The 25,688-nt window shown below is 39.9% G+C and overlaps 1 protein-coding gene across 4 annotated transcripts in view; it reads right to left on the bottom strand.

Annotated features, from left to right (window-relative positions):
- ALMS1 (ALMS1 centrosome and basal body associated protein) overlaps window positions 1-22,238 on the bottom strand; it is a 131,449-nt gene extending 109,211 nt beyond the window's left edge. The window contains exons 1-3 of one of the 4 annotated variants that reach the window (XM_045580907.1): window positions 21,816-22,238; window positions 21,527-21,531; window positions 12,369-12,494 (exon numbers count right to left, since the gene is read on the bottom strand). In XM_045580907.1, coding sequence (XP_045436863.1) covers window positions 12,369-12,494; window positions 21,527-21,531; window positions 21,816-22,173 — 489 coding nt within the window. In that variant the 5' untranslated portion in view covers window positions 22,174-22,238. The remainder of the gene's footprint in view (window positions 1-12,368; window positions 12,495-21,526; window positions 21,532-21,815) is intronic. The other 3 variants (XM_045580904.1, XM_045580908.1, XM_045580905.1) reach the window with 3 other exon arrangements.
- Window positions 22,239-25,688: the final 3,450 nt, after the last annotated feature.

Genomic DNA, 25,688 nt, shown 5'->3' with positions numbered 1-25,688 from the left:
CTGATACCTCACCCTGATACCTCACCACACCCAAGCGGGGTGGGGGGGGGATGGGGGGGGGAGTGGGAGACACACACACACACACAGCAGCTTTTGCATATGAATGGCCTGTCCTTTCTCAGCCTAAAATCTGTCAAACAAGCTACTCCTGGGTCAGATAGCCCAAAATCTATCAATAAAAGGTCCAAGTCACACCTGCACCAGCTGGGCCTTGTATGGACACTTCCAAACCCAATACAAAAAAGAAGAATCTGCAGATCTCTCTGTAGCTTCTGCTGGGTGGCACCAGGCAGTTGCTGACTTTACACCTTTTTGGAGACCCAAGAGCCAGTGCTCAGTGTGAGACCATACTAGATTAAAACTCTTCACATCCATAAGCTACACACTCAAGGGGCAGACTCAGTGAGCACCAAAGCCCCACCAAAGCAAGTCCTGCTGCACAGGGGTGTCTCCTGCACAGCAGCTCTTCCGCTGCAGTAACAGCGGATCCCCAGAGTCAATTGGCCTGGAGGTCAATTCCTCCCAGTGACACCAACAGCAATCAAGGCTCAATTACAAGACTGTGCATACAGCTCACAAAGGGGTGCACCAAGAATATCCACCTCAGGTGATTGGGGAGACTGAGCCACTGGGCCCTATAGGATACCTACTACACAAGGCCACTCTATCAACTCAAGGAGACATATCAGTTACCCAATATATAGAAACAAACACAGGGAAGCAGCCAAAATGCAAAGACAAAGAAAGAGATCACAAATGAAAGAAATGGAAGAAAGCAAACTACTGGATATAGAGTTCAAAACCACAGTTATAAGGTTACTCAAGAATCTGCTATAAACCTCCAAGGAACTTAGTAAAATCTTCAAAGACCTTAGTGAGAATGCCAAAAAAATGGAAAAGAACCAGTCAGAAATTAAGCATACACTGAATGAAATAAAGAATAATATACAGGGATTCAACAGGATCCCGAGAATCAAGTCAATGATTTAAAATATGAGGAAGCAAAAAACACCCAACCAGAAAAGCAAAAAGAAAAAAGAATCCAAAAATGCAAAGATAGCATAAGAAGCCTTGAGACAACTTCAAGCATACCAAAGTTGGGGGTGCCAGAAGAAGAGAGAGAGCAAGATAATGAAAACCAACTTGAAGAAATAATGACAGAAAACTTCCCCCACCTGGTAAAATAAATAGACTTCCAAGTCCAGGAAGAGCACAGAGAACCCTAAACAAGAGGAATCCAAAGAGGACCACATAAGGAAATATCATAATTAAAATGCCAAAGGCAAAAGACAAAGAGAATTTAAAAGCAGTAAGAGAAAAACAGTTAATTACCTACAAGGGAGCACCCATATAACTGTCAGCTGATTTCTCAACAGAAACTATGCAGGCCAGAGGAGAGTGGCAAGAAATATTCAAAGTGATGAAGAGCAAAAACCTACAACCAAGATTACTCTACCCAGCAAAGCTATCATTTAGAATTAAAGGTTAGATAAAGAGCTTCACAGACAAGAAGAAGCTAAAGGAGTTCATCACCACCAAACCAATATTAATGAAATGCTGAAAGGTATTCTTTAAGAAGAGGAAGAAGATAAAGATAAAAAATTATGAACAAAGTGACAACAAATACATATCCATCAACAAGTGAATCTAAAAATCAAATGAATAATAATTCCAAATAACAGAATAAACTGGTGAATGGAATAGAATTAGGGGCATGGAAATGGGACAGACCGACGATTCTCAGAGGGAAGAGGGAGGGAAGCGATTAGACAAAGATCTTATATGTATATAATGCAGTACATATGGACACAGACAATAGGGTTGCGAGGGCATGGAATGGGGTGGGAACAGGGTGGAAGGGAGCTATGGGGGGGGGAAGAGGGATATCTGTAATAATCTTAACAATAAAGATTAAGAAACAAACAAAAAAATAAATTTGGTTCTACATGATAAAACCTTATAATAAAACTGAAAAAAAAATGCAAACCTAACACCACAATATTCTCATTATGTGACTACTGAATTAGCTATACCAGTTTCTAGTGTACTCTGCTCCTTTCAATAACATCAAATCATCCATGAACAGTGATACATTTGTCTCTTTCAAATGGCATGATTCAGCAATGCTTCTAGAAATATCTATGGGAAGGATCAGTTTTTCCTACTTCTAATTCATCATAGGAAGATATTAAAATACTAATAAATATTAATAAGTAAATACAAACAACACATAATAAAAACTACTAAAAATAACTAGAAAAGGAGGACCCAAGATGGCTGCACAGGTAAACACCTAACCGCAGCCTCACACAACGATTTCAATAAAATACAAAATGGACATTACCCAGAACTACAGAAAAGTCAACTGGAAATTCTACAACGAGAAGGAAAGAGAAAACCAGAAGGAAAAGCAGAGGAGCTGTAAAAGCGTAAAGTACGGAGACATGTTGCGCATGCGAACAGGACGGAGCCGGAGAGGAGGGGGAGGTTGAGTGCCTGGCTGGCGTTCCCTAGCGGGAAGGAGATAAAAGCTCCGGACTGTGCTGAGCCGCAGTTTTGACTGCACTGAACCCCCGTTCTGGGCTAGACCCTGGGGACCCAGGCTCATACAGAGGGAGCCTGGGCTGTAAGGTGGAATATCGGGGGAGCGGAAGTCCTGGAGGCGCGCACATTTCGGGAAGAGGATGGACTGTTGACTCTGCTGCTAGATTGCCCGAGCAGGAAGGAGACAAAAGCTTCGGACTGTGCTGAGCCCCAGTTCCAACTGCACTGAATCCCAGTTCTATGCCAGACTGTGGGGACCCAGGCTCATACAGAGGGAGCTGGGCTGTAAGGCGGAAACCCAGGGGAGTGGGGAAAGGAAGTCCTGGAAGTGCGCAAATTGTACACAGAGAAAGGACGGTTGGCTGTGCTGCGGGATTGCCCTGGTGGGAAGGAGACAGGGGCTCCAGACTGCTCTGAACACCACCTCCAATCCCACTTCCAACTGAATTGAACCCCAGTTCCAAGCTCATTGGGAGAGAGCCTAGACTGTTTGGTAGCGGGCGAAATTCGAGGGTACCTTTCTCTTAGAGGTGCTTGCGGCGAGTACTGAAGGACACTGAGGAACACTGAGACTAAGGAGCCTCTTAGGGCATGGCTGAGAGAAGCCAAGGCTGTAGGCTCCACCCTGAAACTCCGCCTCATCCAACCTGAACACAGAGACTTTTAAGGTTACCAACTCAGGGAAGCTGTGAAAATGCCAAGGAAACAGATCACAAAAGAAAGAAATGGAGGACAAAAAGCGACTGGATATAGAATTCAAAACCACACATAAGGTTTTTCAAGAATTTCCTAGAAAAGGCCAATAAAATAAATGAGACCTATGAGGATATGAAAAGGGATCAACTAGAAATAAGGGATCAACAAGAAATAATAAGAGATCAACAAGAAATAAAGAATACATTGTCTGAAATAAAAAATATTATACAGAGTCCTAAAAACAGAATGGAAGATCGCAAAAATCAAGTCAAAGATTTGGAACATAAAGAGCCAGAAGACACTCCTCCGCAGAAGCAAGAAGACAAGAGAATCCAGAAAGTTGAAGATAATGTAAGAAACCTCTGGGACAACTTCAAGCGAACCAACATCAGAATTATGGGGGTCCCAGAAGATGAGAAAGAGCAAGATACCAAAAACATACTGAAAGAAATAGTGACAGAAAACTTCCCCCACCTGGTGAAAGAATTAGACTTACAAGTCCAGGAAGCGCACAGAACTCCAAACAAAAGGAATCCAAAGAAGACCACTCCAAGACAAATCATAATTAAAATTCCAAGAGCAAAAGACAAAGAGAGAATATTAAAAGCAGTAAGAGAAAAGCAGGTAGTTACATATAAAGGAGCACTCATATGATTGTCAGCTGATTTCTCAACAGAAACCATGCAGGCCAGAAGGGAATGGCAAGAAATATTCAAGGTGATGAATAGCAAGAACCGACAGCCAAAAGTAATCTACCCAGCAAAGCTATCACTCAGAATTGAAGGCCAGATAAAGAGCTTCACTAATAAATAAAAGCTAAAGGAGTTCATCACCACCAAACCAGAATTATATGAATTGCTGAAGGGGGTTATTTCGGAAGAGAAAGAAAATAAAGATAAAAATTATGAACAACAAATACATAACTATCAACAAGTGAATCTAAAAACCAAGGGAATTAAAAAAAAAATCTGATGAACAATATTAACTGGTGAATATAATAGAATCAGAGGTATGGGAGGGGAGTGAACTGACGATTCTCGAGCAAAAGGGAGTGGGGGGTGTGGGAAAAGACTGAACATAAACTGTGCATCTATGGATGAGGACAATGGGGGTGGGGAAAGGGCAGAGGGTGGGGTGGGAACCTGGTGGAGGGGAGCAATGGAGGCAGGGGAAAAATGAGGAACATTTGTAATAATATGAATAATAAAGATTTATTAAAAAATAAAAAAAAACCTAGAAAAATGAAATTTAAATTATATATTGATATAAGCACAAAATACAAGCACAAATATTTCTAGTTCTAAAAAACTTAAAATCAGTCTGTCAAAGTGCTGTAAAAGTTTCTAAACACTTCATCTCAATTCTTTACTCATCTCTTGAGAAACCAATAATAAGATTTTCGTGGACTGGCATCAATCCATAGACCTTAGCAATAATTATTTTAAATTTTTAATAAAAGTACTTATTTATTTTTGTTTGTTTTTTAGTCCTCTCACAGGGATTTTTTTTTTTTTTTTTAATCCTCACTCGAGGATATTTTTCCACAGAGAGTGGAAGTGAGAGGGAAAGACACTGTAACATCAATGTGAGAGAAACTGATTGGCTGCCTCCTGCACACCCTCTATTGGGAATCAAGCCTGCAACTGGGGCACATGCCCTTGACTGGAATTGAACCCAAGACCTTTAAGTCCACGGGTCAACACTCTATCCACTGAGCCAAACTAGATAAGAGATAGAAACATCACTCATCATTGATGTTTCTATCTCTCCCCCTCTCCCTTGCTTTATGAAATAAAAAATATATATTAAAAAAGGCATTCCCATTTTACGACAACTTTTATTTCCTTCCTATATGTGATCCTCCCACTTTCATTCTCTACAATCATTTCTCTCCCCATGCAAAGACACTTGCATGATTTCCTATTATAAAATACTACAGGCCCGAAATTCGTGCCTGGTGGGGTGGGGGGAGGGGGAGAGTGCCCTCATCCCAGATTGGGAGAGGGCGCAGGACAGGCCAAGGGACCCCACCAATGCACAATTGGGGCTGGGAAGAAATACAGGAGGTTGGCCAGCTGAGGAGGGACTGCAAGAGAGCTCCAGGGTGTGTCCAGCCTGTCTCGCTCATTTCACTCAGTCCTAATCTGCCAGAACTTAGCAAACTAACTTAATGGTCGAGCATCTGCCCCCTGGTGGTCAATGCATGTCATATCGAGCAGTTGAGCTGCCTTAGCACATCATTAGCATGTCCCGCTTTAATTGGTTGAATGGCTGACCAGACACTTAGCATATTAGGCTTTTATTATATAGGAGGATTTTTAAAAATCTCTGTTCAGAAGATTTTTATTTGTTTTATTTCTACATATTTTGTTGCTATGTTCCTATCACAAAATGAGTCCTTGTATAATACATTTTCAATCAGTACAAAAAGGCCTTTAAACCTCTAAATATTTTGACATTTGTGTGCAGGAAGGACACATAAGCAGTTGAGTGTAAAACTGGACATATAAATTTGGGATATTTAAGTATAAAGCTCTAGATCTAGATTAGAACCATAACATCCCAACACTTCAAGCAGAAGGAATAAAACTCAAAATGTGTACTGGACAGAGAGGTAAAGAGAACTCATTAAATCTGCCTGGAACTAGAGTGTGATGGGACTTGCAGCCAACTATGCACTGCACACACACTTTAATTGTTCTATTTCAAAAACTTTAAAACATTGTGCCAAAAATATGTTTCTGCAAACTACATCTGGGTCATATTCAGTTCCACAGCTTGCAATCTTTGATTCTGGGGTTTAAAGGGGAAAATAAAGCAATGAAGAAAACTGGAAAAGAATAAATAGGCAGAGGAGTAGAAAGAAAACCAGGAGGAGTCAAGAAATTATTTTTAGAATGTATGAATCGTTGACAGTATCAAATGCTAGCTATTGCATGCACCTAAGATGAAGACAGAAAAGTGTTCACTCTATTCAGCTACATAAACATAGTAACATTTGCTTTCACAGAGTTGAGATTAGAACACAAAGTAGAGCAAGTAGAAGAACAAGTTGATCTCGCCAGTGATACGGAGCCTATGAAGTTGACCCTTAAACAGTACCAGAGGATTAGAGGCACCAACCCCTCTGTGCAGTTGAAAATCTGCTATGACTTCTGACTTTCCCAAAACTTAACTAACCTCAGTACCCACAGGGGATTGGTTCCAGGATCCCTGGGGATACCAAAATCCATAGATGATCAAGTCTCTATATAAAATGGCAAAGGTCAATGCATACAGTCAGCCCTTTGCATGGAAGAACCCTCAACCATGGGTCAAAAACAGTATAGATATTTATGGAAAAATTCTGTCCAGCTGGTGTGTGTCCAGTGATTTGAGCATCAACCCATGAACCAAAAGGTCACTGGCTTGATTCCTGATCAGGTCACATGCCCAGGTTTCAGGCTCAATCTCCAATGTGAGGCATGCAGGAGGCAGCTAATCAATGACTCTCCCTCATTATTGATGCTTCTATCTCTCTATCCCTCTCCCTTCTCTGAAATCAATAAGAATATAATTTAAAAAAAATTCCATGTATAAGTGAATCCACACAGTTCAAACCTGTGTTTTTCAATGGTAATCTGTATATTAAAAAAAGAAAAAAATAGTTTATATGATTGTCAACATAGAAAATCCTAAAGAATCTACAAAAAAAGCTACTGCTAGAACTAGTAAATGAGATTACCAAGTTCATAGGATACAAGGTCAACATAAAAAGTCAATAATAGCCTGACCAGCGGGCCTCAGTGGTTGAGCATTGACCTATGAATTTGGAGGTCACAGTTCGATTCCTGGTCAGGGCATGAAATAACTCTAAAGGAGCCACCCAGCCAGGGCAGAAAATTGAAATCTTAAAAAGTACCAGTAACTCTAACAAAATGGGGCTAAGTTTGGTACACTAAAGACAACAAAACACTAATGAAGAAATTAAAGATCTAACCCTGGCAGGTGTGGCTCAGTTGGTTGGGTACTATCTCTTGCACCAAAAGGTTGCCGTTGGATTCCTGGTCAGGGCATACACCTAGGTTGCAAGTTTGATCCCCAGTAGGGGGAACACAGGAGGCAGCAGATTGATGTTTTGCTCCAGCATTGATGTTTCTCTCTCTCTCCCTTCCACTCTCTCTAAAGATAAGCAAAACATATTTTTTTAAAAATCACAAATTCCTCTAAAAAAAAAAAAGAAGAAGAAGAAATTAAAGACCTAAATAAAACTGTTGTATTTGTGGATCAGTGAACTCAACATTAAGATGTCAAGTCTCTGTAAATTAATGTATAGACTCAAGGCAATTTAATCAAAATTGCAGCAGGTTATTTTAATAGAAATTGTCAAGCTTGCCAAAACCGGTTTGGCTCAATGGATAGAGTGTCAGCTTGGGGACTGAAGGATCCCAGGTTCGATTCCGGTCAAGGGCATGTACCTTGGTTGTAGACATATCCCCAGTAGGGGGTGTGCAAGAAGCAGCTGATCGATGACTCTCTGTCATCGATGTTTCTAATTCTCTATCTCTCTCCCTTCCTCTCTGTACAAAATCAATAAAATATATTTTTTTAAAAATTGTCAAACTTATTCTAAAATTTATATAGAATTCAAATATCTAGCATAAACAAAACCATTTTTAAAAAGAGAAACAAAGTGTGCACACTCACACTACCTAATTTCAAGAGAGTCCAGTAATTAAGAGTGTGATATTGGCATGAGGAAAGACAAACCAACAGAAACAGACCCGAACATATATGGGCAAACATGAATATTACTGCTATCTAGTGGGAAAAGACCAAGACTGCTGCTAAACATCTTACAATACCCAGGACAGCCCACACAATAAAATATTATCTGGCCTAAAATGTCAAAAGCGCCACGGTTGAGAAACCTTGTTCTAACAAAAAATATAGGAGAAAACCTTTGTGACTTAGGATTAGGCCAAAATTTCTCGGGTAGGACACAAGAAGTATAAACCACCAAAAAATAAAATTCAATAAACCAACTCCATCAAAATTAAAATTTCTGCTCTTTTAGATAGAAAAATACAAAGAAAAAACACAGACAGGGAGAAAATATTCACAAAACACATTATCTGATAAAGGACTTTCATCTATAATATATAAAGAATCGCTTCTTGGCCTTTAGGCTAAGATCAAGTGTAGTATAATATATAAAGAACTCTCAAAATTCAATAAATGGAACAAATCAGCAAGGAAAAAAATGGGGAACAGACTTATATAGATACTTCACTAAAGAGGAAAGATGGAGCCCTAAGTGGTATGGCTAGGTTGGTTGGGTGTCCTTCAGTGAACTGAAAGGTTACCAGTTCAATTCCCAGTCAGGGCACATACCTGGGTTCTGGGATCAATCCCCAGTAGGGAACATGCAGTAGGCAGCTGATGTTGCACTCTCACATCAATGTTTCTCTCTTTCTCTCTTTCTCCCTTCCATTTTCTCTTTCTCTCTAAAAATCAATTAAAAAACCTTAAAAAGAAGAAACATGGATGGCAAATAAGTACACAAAAAAGGTGCACAGTATTATTAGTCATTAGGAAAATGCCTACTAAAACCACAATGAAACACCATAATAAACCTAGAATGGATAAAATTTAAAAAACTGATAATACCAAGAGCTCAAAGAATGCACAGCAACTAGTACTCTCATACACTATGGAGTATGTAAAACATTACAGTCACTTAGGAAAACAGTTTTGACACTTTCTTATAATGTTAGATAATCACCCATAAATATTTAACTACTGAATAAGGCTTTATTTTTCCTCTTAACAAATATGTACAAGTTATTTCCCTATTTGGTCATAATTTTTCGATTTCTTCTAAGTTTATGATTATGTCCTAAATCAATGGTTCTCAAAATGGGGTCTGAGGCTCCCTGGGGGTTACTGACCTCACTTTAGTGAACCCTGTTCAATGATCCCTTTTCTAACTACATTTGTGAGCCTCCCTTTTCTAACTACATTTCTATGTAAGGCCAGATTTTCTTCCTCTTTTTTTTAATTTTTTAAAATATATTTTTACTGGAGAGAAACTGAGATGGCAGCATAGTTAAACACCTAAACTGCTGCCTCACACAACAATTTCAAAACTACAACTAAAAAACAAAATGGACACCATCCAGAACCACAGGAAAGCTGGCTAAGTGGAAATTCTACAACTAGAAGGAAAGAGAAAAACACATTGAGACTCAGAGGAGCTGCAAAAGGCTGAGGTACAAAAACGCATGGGAGCACGGAGAGTACTGAGCTGGCTTTCTCAAGTGGGAGGGAGATGGAAGCTCCTGACTGCACTGAACTCCAGTTCCGGGAGAGACTCTGGGAATCCAGACTCATTCGGGGAGAAACTGAACTGTCTGGCAGCAGGAGAAACTCGAGGGCAGCTTTCTCTCGAAAGTGCTTGCAGTGATTACTGAGGGACACTGAGATCCAGGGGCCTCTTAGGGCAGGGCTGAAAGGAAGCCAAGGCTGTCTGCTCCGCCCTGAGACTCCACCCCATCCAAGTTGAGCATAGAGGCTTTTGTAATTTTGCAAGTCTTATCTCATAAGGGTGTCTCCAGCACAGAAGTTCTCCCAGTGTGTAGACACAGCTGATCATGACAGCCAATAGGCCTGGAAGTCAAATCCTCCCAGTGATACCAACAACAATAAAGGCTTAACTACAACAAGACTGTGCACACAGCCACAAAGGGGTGCACCAAGAGTGTCCACCTCAGGTAACTGAGAAGGCTGAGCCACTGGGCCCTGCTAGGACACCTAGCACACAAAACTACTCTATCAACTCAGGGAAGCAGCCAAAATGCAGAGACAACAAAACATATCACAAATGAAAGAAATTGAGGAAAACAAATGACTGGATATAGAGTTCAAAACCACAGTTATAAAGTTTTTCAAGAATTTCCTAGAAAAGGCTGATAAATTTAGTGAGAGCCTCGAGAATATGAAAAAGAACCAACTAGAAATTAAACATGCACTGATTGAAGTAAAAAATATTATATAGAGACCTAACAGACTAGAGGATGGCAAGAATCAAGTAAAAGATTTGAAGTACAAAAAAACAAAAAACACTCAATCAGAAAAGCAAAAAAAATCCAAAAATTTGAAGACAGTGTAAGGAACCTCTGGACAACCTCAAGAGTACCAACATCCGAATTATGGGGATGAAAGAAGAAGAGAGAGAGCAAGATACTGAAAACCTATTTGAAGAAATAAAGACAAAAAACTTCTCCCATCTGGTGAAAGAAATAGACTTATAAGTTCAGGAAGCACAGAGAACCCTACACAAGAGGAATCCAAAGAGGACCACACCAAGACATATCATAATTAGAATGCCAAAAGCAAAAGACAGAGAGAGAGAATATTAAAAGCAGCAAGAGAAAAACAGTTACCTACAAGGGAGTACCCACACGATTGTCAGCTGATTTCTCAACAGAAACTATGCAGGCCAGATGGGAGTGGCAAGAAATATTCAAAGTGATGAATAGTAAGAACCTATAACCAAGATTACTCTACCCAGCAAAGCTATCATTCAGAATTGAAGGCCAGACAAAGAGCTTCACAGCTAACGGAGTTCATAAACACCAAACCAGTATAATATGAAATGCTGAAAAGTATTCTTTAAGAAGAGGAAGAAGTAGAAAAAGGTAAAGATAAAAATTAGGAACAACAAATACATATCTATCAACAAGTGAATCTAAAAACAAAGTGAATAAAAAATCTGATGAACAGAATAAACTGGTGAATATAATAGAATCAGGGGCATAGAAAGGGAGTGGACTGACAATTCTCGGGGGTAAGGGGGTGTGGGAGGTGTGGGAAGAGACTGGACAAAAAGCATATATCTATAGATGAGGCCAGTTGTGGGGAGATAAGGGCATAGGGTAGAGTGGGAACTGGGTGGAGTGGAGCTTTGGGGGAGGGGGAAAGAGGAACAATTGTAATAATCTGAACAATAAAGATTTGTTAAATTTTAAAAAATAAAAACAAAAGGACTGGAAGAAGCAATAAATAAATTAAAAATTCTCTTTTTATTTATAAAAATAAAAAAATAAAAAAATATTTTTACTGATTCAGAGAGGAAGGGAGAGGAAGAGGGAGATAGAAACATTAATGATGAGAATCACTGATTAGCTGCTTCCTACATGCCCCCTACTGGGGATCAAGCCCACAACCAGGTATATGCCTTTGACTGGAATCGAACCCTTTAGTCCAAGGCTGATGCTTTATCCACTGTGCCAAACCAAGGCTAGATTTTCTTTACATACTTCAACCAAAACAATGCATCCCAAAGGAATAAATGCAGAAGCAGATATGAGAATCTAGTTGTAAAAGGTTAATTGTGTGTCACTTGACTGGACCACAGGGTGCCCATATATTTGGCTAAAAACTATAGTAGGTATGTCTGGATAAGATTACCATTTGATCCATAGACTGAGTTAAGCAGCTTGCCATTCCAATGTGGGCAGGCCCCATCCAATCCTTTAAAGGCCTGAATAGAACAAAAAGCTGAGTAAGAGAGAATTCCTTCTCTCTGCCTAATGGTCTTTGAGATGGGACATTGGTCTTCCCCTGTCTTTGGACTTGGACTCGGAATGGAACATAAGCCATCAGCTGGTCTGGACCTCAGGCCTTTAGACTCAGGCTGCAACTATACTATCAGCTCTCCTGAGTCACCAGGTCACAGATATTGGGAATTCTCCATGATTACAGGAGCGTATACAGTGTGTGTGTGTGTGTGTGTGTGTGTGTGTGTGTGTGTGTATCTCACTGGTTTTATTTTTCTAAGAGACCAACTGTTTTCTATGAAGCCTGACATTAAAAAAATATAAAGCAATGCTACTCTTTCAACTAATTTTTGTTGTTGTTTGGGAAAATAGTCACTTTTCACTTTAACATACATTATTTATGTTAATATATAATAGGTTTGGCATTTTAAATGTTTTAATATTTAGTAAGCTAAATATCGATATAGATAACACATATAAACAATAGAGAAATGGAATATTAATCGCTTTCAATTCTTCATAGCTAAATAAGAATTTCTCATGCTGTTTACCGTAAGTAACACAGTTTACCAGTTATATAAGACATACCTGATCATCCCCAGAACCCTTCTGAGCTGTTTCTTCCAAAGAGACCATATTAGAAAAAATAGTCTGTGTTCTACTATTTTCTTGAGGTGATGACTGCTGCCATACATGACTGGTCAATGGAACAACCTGAAAATCACAAGCAGATTTAAAATAGTATTAACAAAATCTAACACAAATTTCTCAGTTGATAAACCTTTTCATAAATATGACATTTCAACATCACAACCACTTATTCGTTATTATCCTCACTGAACTTATGATTATCCTGTTAACTCAATATTCTTTTCAATAAACTATAGCAGTTCCTTAACTTCCTATACCCTCAGAGGTAGAAGAAGCAAGCAAAGACATGCAAATTATATAAAAATCTTTTTAAAAAAATATATTTTATTGATTTTTCACAGAGAGGAAGGGAGAGGAATAGATAGTTAGAAACATCGATGAGAGAGAATCATCGACCAGCTGCCTCCTGCACACACCTCCTACTGGGGATGTGCCCGCAACCAATGTACATGCCCTTGACCAGAATCGAACCTGGGACCTTTCGGTCCACGGACCGATGCTCTATCCACTGAGCCAAACCGTTTCGGCTATATAAAAATCTTAATGTTTGAGATACCTCAGAAATTAGCTCTAATAGTAAGGACTAAAATAAAAGTTAAGCTCATTTTATGAAACTGGTTGAAACAGGGCCTTCCCAGTTGTAGAAAACAGCAATAAAAGCTGTGACTGCTTACCAAGGCTGAAACAATGCAAATGAAAAAGATCAGATGCAATCAAACAAAAATGAACTAGGTCAAATCACTCTCTGGTTCAGGCACTGATTCTCAAGATTTTACTCAATATCCCTGGAGAATAAAAACCCAAAGCTTCCAATATTAGACTACTTCCTAAAAAAACAGATACAAAGGACAGGCATAGACAACCACAAAACACCAGGCAGAGAAGGGTGTACCAAAAATCAAAACAAAACAACACTCCTATTAAAAAGGTGATTACAAACTACGCATTCAAAATACATTTTAAAAATAAGAATATCTCAGATTCTCAGAGAGATAATGAAGACACAATGGCCGTAAAAAAAGAAAGCTGTTATAAAACAGGCAGCTATGAGTCAAAAAAAGATGAATGCTGCCTGGCCAATGTGGCTCAGTGGCAGAGCATCAGCCTATGAACCAGGAAATCACAATTCAATTCCTGGTCAGGGCACATGCCCAGGTTGTAGGCTTGATCCACATCGGGGGCATGCAAGAGAGAGCTGATTCATGATTCTCTCTCATCACTGATGTTTCTATCTCTCTCTCCTTTTCTCTTCATATCTGAAACAAAACAAAACAAAAAAACAATATTTTTTAAAAAGACGAATGCTAATAAAATATTAATAACAACAAATGTAACAGCCTGTGAAGGAAATCCCAGGTTATCAGATTTCCCCCCAGAATTACTGCTACTACACTAACAAAACTTTCTTACAGAGCACATACAACAAGGTGTTTTTGGTCATAGGAAGGTCAGCTTAACTGAAAATCTATTCAATAACTAAAGAGAAAAAGGAGATTTATAAGATATAAAGTGTTCCAAGAGGTTTTTCTCAAAATACAGAGCACCATGGAACACACCCACGTTGCTTCAATGGCAATTTTTAAATTAATGAGGCAAAGTTTGATATTACAATGATATTAAGAGACTTCAGTACCTCACTTTCAATAATGGATAGAACAATCAGATAGAAGAACAAGGAGATAGTGAACTTAACTCTATAGATAATAGAAATATACAGAATACTCCACTCAACAACAGCAGAATATGCATTTCTCAAGTACACATGAAATATCCTTCAGGATAGAAAAAATTAAGCACAAAACAAGTCTTAACAAATTCAAGAAGATTAAACTCACACACACCTATCTTTTCCAACCACAATGAGATGAAACTAGATATCAACAGCACACAAAAACTGAAATTCCACAAATATACGAAAATTAAACAATATACTCTTAGAAAAACAACAGGTCAAACAAGTCACAAGAGAAATTATAAAATACTTTGACATAATGACGATATAAAAATACCAAAATTTATGGAATGCAACAAAAGCAGAGGTAAGAGAAAGTTTATGGCTGGCTGTAAGGTGTTATATATATTTTAATAGGTAAGATCAGCCCTGGCCAGTGTGGCTCATTTGGCTGGAGCACTGTCCATACACCAGAAGGTAGCAGGTTTGATTCCCAGTCAGGGCATATACCCAGGTTGTGGGTTTGATCCCTAGTTAGGGTACGTGTGGGAGGCAGTCAATCATTGATGTTTCTACCTCCCTCTCCCTTCCTCTCTGAAATCAATCAATATATATATATATATATATATATATATATATATATATATATATATATATATATATATATATAAAAGCAAAACTACATTATAAAGCTATGTAATTGTATGGTAGTGACCTAAAAACAGAGAAATACCTAAGAAACCTGAAACATCAATCAGAAAGAATGTGTCACTCCTATGTTCATAGCAGCACAATTACAAAAGCTAAGATCTTTAACAGTTCAAGTGCCCATCAGTAGAAAAGTAGATTAAAAAAAAAACACCTGTGTTACATTTACACCATGGAATACTATGCTGCAGTGAAAAAGGATATCTTACCTCTTGAGACAGCATGGAGAGACCTGAAGAATATTATTCTAAGCTAAATAAGCCAGTCAGAGAAAGAAAAGTATCACATGATCTCACTCATATGTGGAATCTAATAAACAAAATAAATTGATGAACAAAATGGATCTAGAAACACAGAAGCATGGAATAGATGGTCAAATGGCAGAGGCAAGGCAAGGGGAAGGGAGGAGAGGAGGGGGCAGGGGAGAGATCAGCCAAAGAACTCAGACGCATATATGCATAACCCATAGATACACACAACAAGGTGGTGAAGGCCTGGGGTGAAGGGTGGGCTAGAAGGGGCCAATGGAATAAAAAAGGGAACATATGTAATGTTGTCAACAACAAAGATTTTTTAAAAATAACCTAGCTGGTTGTGGCTCAGTGGTTAAGAATGGACCATGCAGAAGGCAGCTGAACAATGATTCTCTCTCATCATTGATGTTTCTATCTTTCCCTTTTCCTTCTTCTCTGAAATCAATAAATATATATATATTTAAATATATATATATATGTGTGTGTGTGTATATATATATATTTTTTTTTTCATACTAATCATTATTATTATTATTATTGGACAGGATATTGAAAAACTGGAACCTTCTTTGGTAGGATAAAAAACGGTACAATCGCCGAAACCGGTTTGGCTCAATGGATAGAGCGTCAGCCTGCGGACTGAAGGGTCCCGGGTTCAAGGGCATGTGCATTGGTTGCGGGCACATCCCCAATAGGGGGTGTGCAAGAGGCAGCTGATCGATGATTATCTCTCATCGGTATTTCTAACTCTCTATCCCCCTCTCTTCCTCTCTGTAATAAAATATATATATTTTTTTAAATGGTACAATCACCACAAAAACAAAAACAAAACAGAACAGCGATCCCTCAGGAAATTAAAACCAAAACTACCATATGACCCATATGATGCTACAATCGCACTTCCTTCTGGGTATATATCCAAAAGAACTGAAAGCAAGTCACTTTGCAAGAAAGTTTGTCAGTTTCTCACAAATTAAACATACTCTTATTACACTATTACTAAAATTGGAAATTAAAGGGGGGACTTGACTACTACACTACAGACATACACAGAATTATAAAGGAGATAGACGATCCCTAACTTATAATTCAGCTTATAAATTTTCGACCTTACGATGGTGGATATCTTATATGTTCAGTAGAAACCATACTTCAAATTTTGAATTTTAATCCTTCCCCAGGCTAGCAATATGCAATATAATACTCTTGTGATGCTGGGCAGCAACAGCAAGCCTCAGCTCCAAATCAGACACAAGATTATGAGGATAAATAACCAATAATCTACAATGTACTGTGTTGCTAGCATTTTTAAATATCGTGTTTTTATGTTTTCAAATCCCATCATGCCAACAAAAGCCCATCAGTGCCTCTTGCTTCTGGTGAGAAGAGGAAGGCAATTAAAACTTATGATGGGGCTACATCCCAATAATGTAAGTGTTCTCAGCACATTTAAGGTAGGCTAGCCCAGCGTTTTTCAACCGCTGTTCCGCGGCACACTAGTGTTCCGCGAGATGTTGCCTGGTGTGCCGTAGGTGCAGACAAGACAAGAATTTTATAATTTTTCACTATTTTGTTTACTTAATATTTCATAATAAAGTAATTATAAAATACTTTCTTTGTGTTTATTTGATTCCTATTCAAGAGAATTACTTTATATATAGTCAATATAGGCACAGAGTTAAATTTTTTAACATTTTCTAATGGTGGTTGCCTCGTGATTTTTTTCATGAAACAAGTGTGCCTTTGCCCAAAAAAGGTTGAAAAACACTGGGCTAGCCTAAACTATGATGTTCTGTAAGTTAGGTGTATTAAATGCATTTTCAACTTATACTCAACTTACAATGGGTTTACTGGAACTGAGCCCCATTTAAAGTCAAGGAGCATCTGTACTATAACATTCATAACTGTATGTTAAGCAATTTGTTAAGTTAGAGGAAATGGACAAAAACATGAAAAATCACAAATTACTGAAACTGATTCAAGAAGGAATAGGTGACCTAACCGGTTTGGCTCAGTGAATAGAATCCGTCTGTGACAGAAAGGTCCCAGGTCCGATTCCAGTCAAGGGCATATATTGTACCTCCTGCACACTCGCCAGTGGGGAGTGTGCAGGAGGCAGCTGATCGATATTTCTCTCTCATAGATGTTTTTAACTCTCTACCCCTCTCCCTTCCTCTGTAAAAAATCTATAAAATGTATTAAAAAAAAAAAAAAAAAAGGAATAGGTGATCTGAGTAGATCATCTGTATAGCAAGAAAACAGTATAATTAAAATTTTTTCCAAAAAGAAAAGCCGAAACACATATGATAGAATCTACCAAACACTCAAAAAATTATTTATTCTGATCCTTCAAACTCAAAAACAGAAGAAACACTTACAACGCATTTTATAAAGTCAGTATTACCCTGATACTAAACCAGATAAAAACATCACAAGGAAACTATAAACCAGTATCTTGAAAATATATATGCAAAAAATTAAAAAGAAAATACTAGGTAAATTAGTATATTTGTGTTCCTTTACCCAGCAATATGTATTTATATATCATGATGCTGTAAATTATCTTCAGAATGCACAAATCACTTAGTAACCCAATATCAATTAATACACCAATTAATAGCATAATTTGACAAAATCTAACACCCCTTTCATGGTAAACTCTCAACAAACCAGCAATAAAAGAACACTTCATCAACCTGGTAAAGCCCTCTATGAAAAACCTACAACTAACATCATACTTTTGGTGAAAGACTGGGCGTTTTCCCATTACAATCAAGAATAAGTCAAGGTAATCCTCTCTCATCACTTCTATTCAACATTATACTGGAGGTTCTAATCAGGGAAATTAGGGGAAAATAGATAGATAGATAGATAGATAAATAGATAGATAGATAGATAGATATCCAAATTGAAAAAGAATAAAACTATATGTACTTGCATTTTACATGTATCCTAGGGAGTCTATTAAAAATCTCTTAGAACTAATAAGTTCAGCAGTTGCAGAATACAAGATCAATACACAAAAGTCAATTGTCTTTTTATATACATGCAATGAACAATCCAAAAATGGGAGGAAAAATTTCACTTATAATAACACCAAAAAGAATAAAATACTCAGAGTAACCTAACTTACATTGAAAACTATAAAACATTATTCAACAAATTTACAGATCTATTGAATAAATAAATGAAAAGATAACCAATGATACTAGATCAGAAGACCTAATGTTAAGATGACAATTCTTCCAAATTTTGTATTCCTATCAAAATACCAGCTGACTTTTTAACAAGCTGATCCTAAAGTTCATATGTAATTACAATGAATCAAAAATAGCCACACACACACACACACACACACACACACACAAATCTTGAAAAAAGGATGAAATTAGAGGACTCATACATCTCCATTTCAAAACGAACTACAAAGCAGTAGTAATCAAAAAAAGTGTGGCATGGCATTCAAAATGGAACTGAATTAAGAATTTAGAAATAAACTCATATCTATGATCAACTGATTTTCAACAAGGATGCTAAGACTTATCAGTTGGGAAAGAATAGCCTCTTCAACAAATGGTGTTGGGACAACTGGTAGCCACATACAAAAGAATGAAATTGAACTCTTTTCTCACACCACATATAATAATTAACTGAAAGTGGTGAGCACACAATACAACATACAGATGATATATTGTAGAATTGTACACCTGAAACCTATATAATTTTAATCAACTAGAGGCCCAGTGCATGAAATTCATGCACTGGAAGGAGGGGTCCCTCAGCCTGGCCTGCACCCTAGCAGTGCAGGAGCCCTCAGGGGATGTCCGACTGATGGCTTAGGACTGCTCCCCAGGAGGAGCAGGCCTAAGCCGGCAGTCGGACATCCCACCACTGTCATTGCACTTGCCAGCCGTGAGCCTGGCTCAGGGCTTCTGGCTGAGCGATGCTCCTGCTGTGGGAGCACACTGACCAACAGGGGGACAGCTCCTGCATTGAGCATCTTCCTCCTGGTGGTCAGTGCATGTCATAGTGACTGGTTGTTCTGCTGTTCGGTCAATTTGCATATTAGCCTTTTATATAGGATTTCACCTCAACAAATTCAATAAATAAATGAATAAATTATTGACAAAAAAATTAACTCAAGCCCGGCCAGTGTTGCTCAGTGGTTGAGCATCAAACTATGAACCAGGATGTCACAGTTAGATTCCAACAAGGGCACATACTCAGGTTGCAGACTAGATCCCAGCAGGGGGCATGCAGGAGGCAGCTAATCAATGATTCTCATCATTGATGTTTCTATCTCTCCCTCTCCCTTCCTCTCTGAAATCAATAAAAATATATTTTATAAAAATAAATCTAGGGCCGAAACTGGTTTGGCTCAGTGGATACAGCATCGCCCAGCGGACTGAAAGGTCCCGGGTTCAATTCTGATCAAGGGCGTGTACCTTGGTTGCGGGCACATCCCCAGCGGGGGGTGTGCAGGAGGCAGCTGATTGATGATTCTCTCATCAATGTTTCGAGCTCTCTATCCCTCTCTCTTCCTCTCTGTAAAAAATCAATAAAATATATTTTTTTAAAAATAAAAAGAATAATAAAAAAAGTAAAGTTTATTGATTAAAAAAACACTTTAAAAAAATAAATCTAGGGAAACAGTAAAAGATAAAAACTGAAATAATGAATTAAATGATGAAAAGAAATAGAACTAAACTTAAACCAAGATGTTTCCTTGGATAAAAATATAAGTAAATCCCAGCTATCAGATCAGGGAAAAATAAAGCAGAATTACACAAAACAGGAATGAGAAATGGAAATAACCACAGGTGCAATTGAAAAAAAAATGTAAAAATACTATGGAGTACTCTATTACAATTACCTAGAAAATCTTACTGAAATTATTTTCTAGAAAAATTAGAAATTACCAAAATTAACCCAAGAAAAATAAGTGAGTCTATATAGACTATCACCCTGCAAGGAATCAAGACTCAAAGTCGTGCCAAGACCGGTTTGGCTCAATGGATAGAGCGTTGGCTTGGGGACTGAAGGGCCCGGGTTCGATTCCGGTCAAGGGCATGTACCTTGGTTGCGGGCATATCCCCAGTAGGGGGTGTGCAAAAGGCAGCTGATCGATGACTCTCTCTCATCGATGTTTCTAACTCTCTATCTCTCTCCCTTCCTCTCTGTACAAAATCAATAAAACATATTAAAAAAAAAAAAGACTCAAAGTCGTTTCACTCATGATTATTTTTTCAAACATGCAAGAAATACTCATATATTACTTAAACTATCCCAGGGCATAGAAAAATAAAAATCTTCCCAATTCCTTGTATGAAAAATGGCATAATAAAAAGTTCAAATTTGACAAAGGCAGGTCAAGGAAACAATTTTTTTTAATAAAACTTAAAACCATTATCATTTATAAAATATCTACAAATAAAATCCAGTAGTTCCTTAAGAGAAAAGCACACTATAACTAATAATTTTTATCGTAGGAGCACATGAAAACATGAAGAACGAAGTATATGTTAATAGGTCAAAAAAGATTAAGAACTGTGCCATGCAAATGAATCTGGAGATAGGGAACAGGTTTCCAGCATCCAGCACAATGCATGGCCAGTGGGGAACGCTCAATGAATTAAAGACCCACTGGGATACTTACTAGGCAAAACAACTATTATTCTTTAATGATCAATAGTCCGTAGCATCACTAACAGAATTTTCTGTGATGATGAAACTATTTTACGTCTGCATTTTCCAATAGGGTGGCCACTAGTCAAGTATGGTTACTGAGCGCTTGAAAAGCGGTTAGTAGGTATTTTTAATTTTTTTTTTCTTTTAACTAAGATGTAAAGAGCCGCACGTGGCTAGTGACTACTGAACTGAACACAGACAGCGCAAGTCCATCTGTAGTCTTTCCCATTGTTGCACTTGGTTTCACTCTGCAGTTTACAACTCGTCCAAGGATAGTTCTAAACAATAAACCCTGGGCTCCGTTTTGTCCCCATAACGGACCCTGCACCAGAACAGAAACCTAATAAACGATGGCCTGACATCAGAACCGTATAGCAAACTTGTTTTACCTCCCTAAAAAAAAAAAAAAAGCAACCAATTAAACGCAAGTCATTTCAAAATCCTCAAGATCTTCAGGACCCAGCCGTAAAAAAACAGCTCTTTCTCCATTGCACATTAATCTTGTGCTTCAGCAGTTTCCTAGACTGTTTGGGGCTGCGGGGCAGAAGACTCATGCGTTTCTAAGTCGCTCTCCTACTTGCTGGGGACCCCCTCCCCCCCCCCCATCCACCCCCCTCATTTGCTACAAACCCGGGCCCCGAGAAGCACCATCTGCGAGGAGCCTCCAGGGACCCAACTATTCGCGCAGACACCGTTCCCCCGGGGGGTGTCCTTCACTCAGGCAAACTAATCTCCTAACTGTCTTCCCAACAAGATCGTCCCTCGGCAACCACCTTCTCTCCCCACTCCCACACCAGCTCCTCCCAAAAGCCCCAGCTCCTCCCAAAAAGCTTTCCTCCTCAAGGGCAAGAGCCGGGAACGCCGGCTCCTCCGAACACCTGGTCTCATTCAAAAAGCCCGGGAACCATCAAGAGCAACAACAGAGGGCCCTGCAGGGACCTGGAGAGGAGGCAGCCCTCACCAGCCTTTCGAAACGAAGACAGACAGCGAGCAGGAGGAGGCAGCCCCGGCCAGGAGCCCGCCGAGCGCTCCAGGACGACCCGTCACCCCGCCCGCCGGCGCGCGCGCCCCGCAGGCCCACCTCCTCCGAGTAGCGGAGCTTCGGCAGCGACGGCGGCGGCAAAGGCCCGCGGGGGTGCGCCTGCAGCCAGGCCTTGGCCTCCTCGTCTTCCTCGTAGTCGTCCGAGCTCTCCTCCGCCTGGCTTTCGAAGTTCAAGTCCGTGTCCGGTTCCCGCCGCTCCTCTTCCCCCACGTCCTCCACCATCACCACCTCATCCTCGTCTAAGCTCTCCGCCGCCGCCTCCTGGTCCTCGTCCTCGGCCTCCTTCTCCTCCGGGACCTCCTCCTCTTCCTCCTTCTCCACCTCCTCCTCCTCCTCCTCCTCGAGCTCGCGGGGCGAAGGCAGGTCCTCAGGCTCCATCTTGGCGTCTCGCTCCCGGAGGCAGAGGAGGAGGGGGAGAGGGGAGAGGGGAGGGAGGGGAGGGGAAGAGAGCCGACTGGCGGTTGCGGCCTCACGCAGGCGCAGACGCCGCCACCGCCTCCCGCCCCGCGCGGCGCCGCGCGGACCGGGCGGGGCTGGGGGTGAGCGCGCGCGTTGCTAAGGACGCCCCGCGCGGGGGCCGGCGGGAAGGCGCGGCGGGGGCGGCGGGTGACGCCACGCCTGGGCCCCCCGTCACCGAGGAGCTTGATGACAGTGCTGAACGCTCACAATAAACCCCCGTCTGGGCTCCTCTCACGGGAAGGGGAGAGTTTAGTCCTCGGCTGGGCCGGGCCAGAACTGAATGTTGACCCTGCACCAAGGGGAGATCAGTCCCGAGGGCAAAACGATAATAGTCAAACGTGCACATTATAGTCTTTTTTTAAATATATATATCTCTTTTCATTTTATTTTTAAATTAAATTTATGGGGGTGACATTGGTTAATTATGCATGTCTTTTTAAAGAAGAACAACAAGGATTCGATTTCGGTCAAGGGTATATGCGGGGGTTGAAGGCTCAATCCCCAGTAGAGAGCATGCAGGAGGCAGCCAATCAATGATTCTCTCTCCCTCCCTCTCTGAAATCAATTAAAAAAAAAACCCCACAATCAAACTATAAGGTATTAGAGGAAACCTTTTGGGGTTAATATAGTCATTTTTAAAGGTTAAGTGCCTAAGGTGTGACAGGCTGTAGGATGGGCACTTGAAATTAACAAGGGCAGTAGAGGCGTTAAGTAAGGACTGGGCACTAGAATCATCGCCACTTAAAAGTGGTGTGGCCAAACCGATGTGGTTCAGTGGATAAAACATCAGCCTGCGGACTCAAGGGTCCCAGGTTCGATTCCAATTAAGGGCATGTACCTTGGTTGTGGGCACAGTAGGGTGTGCAAGAGGCAGCTGGTCGATGTTTCTCTATCATTGACGTTTCTAGCTCTATCCCTCTCCCCTCCTCTCTGTAAAAAATCAATAAAATATATAAAAAATAAAATAAAAAAGTGAAAAAAAAAGTTATGCAGGGAACCCCACCACTGTTGCTCAGTGTTTGAGCATCAACCAGGAGGTCATGGTTCAATTCTGGTTAGGGCCCATGGGAGGGTTGCAGGCTCATCCCCAGTGTGGGGGGCTTGCAGGAGGCAGCTGATCAATGATTCTCTCTCATCATTGATGTCTCTCTTCCTTTCTGAAATCAATAAAAATATTATATATATATATACATAAATTTATTAGTACTGGCTTAGAACACAGTCATAGTATAGTGGTGGAGTTGAGAGTTCAGCAGTAGCAATGGCCAATGGAACAAGCAGAAATATTCTCACCAACTGATGCTTTTTTTTTGTCTTAATGTTTTTGAGAGAGAGAGAGAAAGAAGAGAGAGAGAGAGAGAGAGAGAGAGAGAGAGAGAGAGAGGGAGAGAGAGGAAATAGAGAGAAATATTGATTTGTTGTTCCACTTATTTATACATTCATTGGTTGATTCTAGTATGTGCCCTGACCAGGGATCAAACCCCCAACTTTGGCATATTGGGATGATGCTCTAACCAATGAAGTTACCTGGAACAGTTCAGAACTGGTTTTTATGGCATGGCCTTAGTCATGGGTCCTGCTCCCCAACTTTCCTTGGTTCTTGCCTTTCTTGGTCAGCTATTCACACTTAATGCTGTGTGATAAGCAATCACAAAACCTCAGTGACCTAGAATAAAAAGCACTACTTCTTGCCTTTGCACCAGCTGGGTGCCTGGGGATGGCTGCTTCAGGCTGCAGCGTATGAGTTGGCTGCGGTGCCTTGACTCCACCCTGTCTTTCATTATTTTGGAACCAGCAGGTTGCCTTGAGAATGCCTCTTCCGCCCTAACCGGTTTTGCTCAGTGGACAGGGCGGTGGCCTGCAGACTGAAAGGTCCCAGGTTCCATTTTGGTCAAAGTCATGTACCTTGGTTGTGGGCACATCCCCAGTGGGGGGTGTGCAGGAGGCAGCTGACTGATGTTTCTCTCTCTCTCTCCCTTCCTCTATGTAAAAAAAAAATATATATATATATATGTATATATATATACATATATATATGTATATATATACATATATATATATTTATTTATTTATTTTTTTTTTTTTTAAAGAATGCTTCTTCCATGACAGAGGTAGGAAGCTCCATAAGTAGAAACAAATGCCTCTTAAGGGCATGGGCACTTCCTCCCACAATTCATTGGCCAAAGCAAATCACATGGGCCACTCAGCTATTAAATTTAAAAAAAAAATTACCATTTGCGACAGCGTGGATAAACCTAGAGGGTATTACGCTAGATGAATAAGTTAGCCAGATAATGATAAATACCATATGTTTCACTTACATGTGGAATCTAGAGAATAAAATAAGTGAACAAATAAAATTGAAACAGACTCATAGATACAGGAGGTGTCTGATAGTTGTCAGAGGGGAGGAGGATTCAGGGACTGGGTAAAAAAGTGAAGCAATTAAGATGTACAAATTGGTAGTTACAATTTGTTCTTGCGGATATAAAATACAGCATGGGGAATATAGTCAATAATATTGTAATTGCTATGTTTGGTGCCAGGTGGGTACTGGAAATACCAGGGTGAACACTTTGTAAAGTATATAGCTGTCTAACCACTGTGTTGTACATTTGAAACTAATACAAAATAATATTGACTGTAAACTATAATTGAAAAAAAAGAAAGACTAAAAAGTGATAGAATCCTTTTCTGATTGAGAAGGTAAAAAATAAATCAGATGAGCCAATTCAACTTATTTCCCCATGGAGGTTGAGAGGATAAATTTACTAAATGAGCCAAGCTGGCGTGGTTGCATGTCTACCTATGAACCAGAAGGTCACAGTTTGAATCCCTGTCAGGGCACATGCCTAGGTTGCGGGCTTGATCCCCAGTGTGGGGTGTGCAGGAGGCAGCCAATCAATGACTCTCTTTCATCTTGGTGTTTCCAACTCTCTCTCTCTCTCTCTCTCTCTCTCTCTCTCTCCCTCCCTCTCCCTTCTTCTCTGAAATCAATAAAAGTGTATATATATTTTTAAAAAAATTTTTTAATTTACTGAATGATAAGCATAACATAAGATACCACCCCTTTTCCAAACCTGGTATCCAGCTTTCCCACGGGTTCTAAGAGCCCTACAAAAGCTCTCTAGTACAATATTGCTGAAGCTATCAAGAGTCAGCTTTTGTTGACTGAAATAAAAACCCCTCACTGATCCACAGGAGGAAGTCTAAGCCAAAAGGGAGAAAAGGTGTAGCGTGGGATACAGCTGTCAGGCTTGGAGAGGTTCTCAGAGACTAGGTGCCCAAAATGGCTAGATGGCATAAAGGGGTGGATAAAGAAAAGGAGGTTTTAACTGGAGACCAAAATAGTGACATTTAAAAGGCCCCAGGCATGGTTATAAGAGTGAGTTTCTGAAACAGGCTTTCCTGTGTGGTTATTAAAAATCCCTAGG

Source organism: Pipistrellus kuhlii, unplaced genomic scaffold (assembly GCF_014108245.1).
Source record: "Pipistrellus kuhlii isolate mPipKuh1 unplaced genomic scaffold, mPipKuh1.p scaffold_m20_p_13, whole genome shotgun sequence".
Lineage (NCBI taxonomy): Eukaryota > Metazoa > Chordata > Mammalia > Chiroptera > Vespertilionidae > Pipistrellus > Pipistrellus kuhlii.
This window is presented reverse-complemented; position numbering and strand designations above follow the sequence as displayed.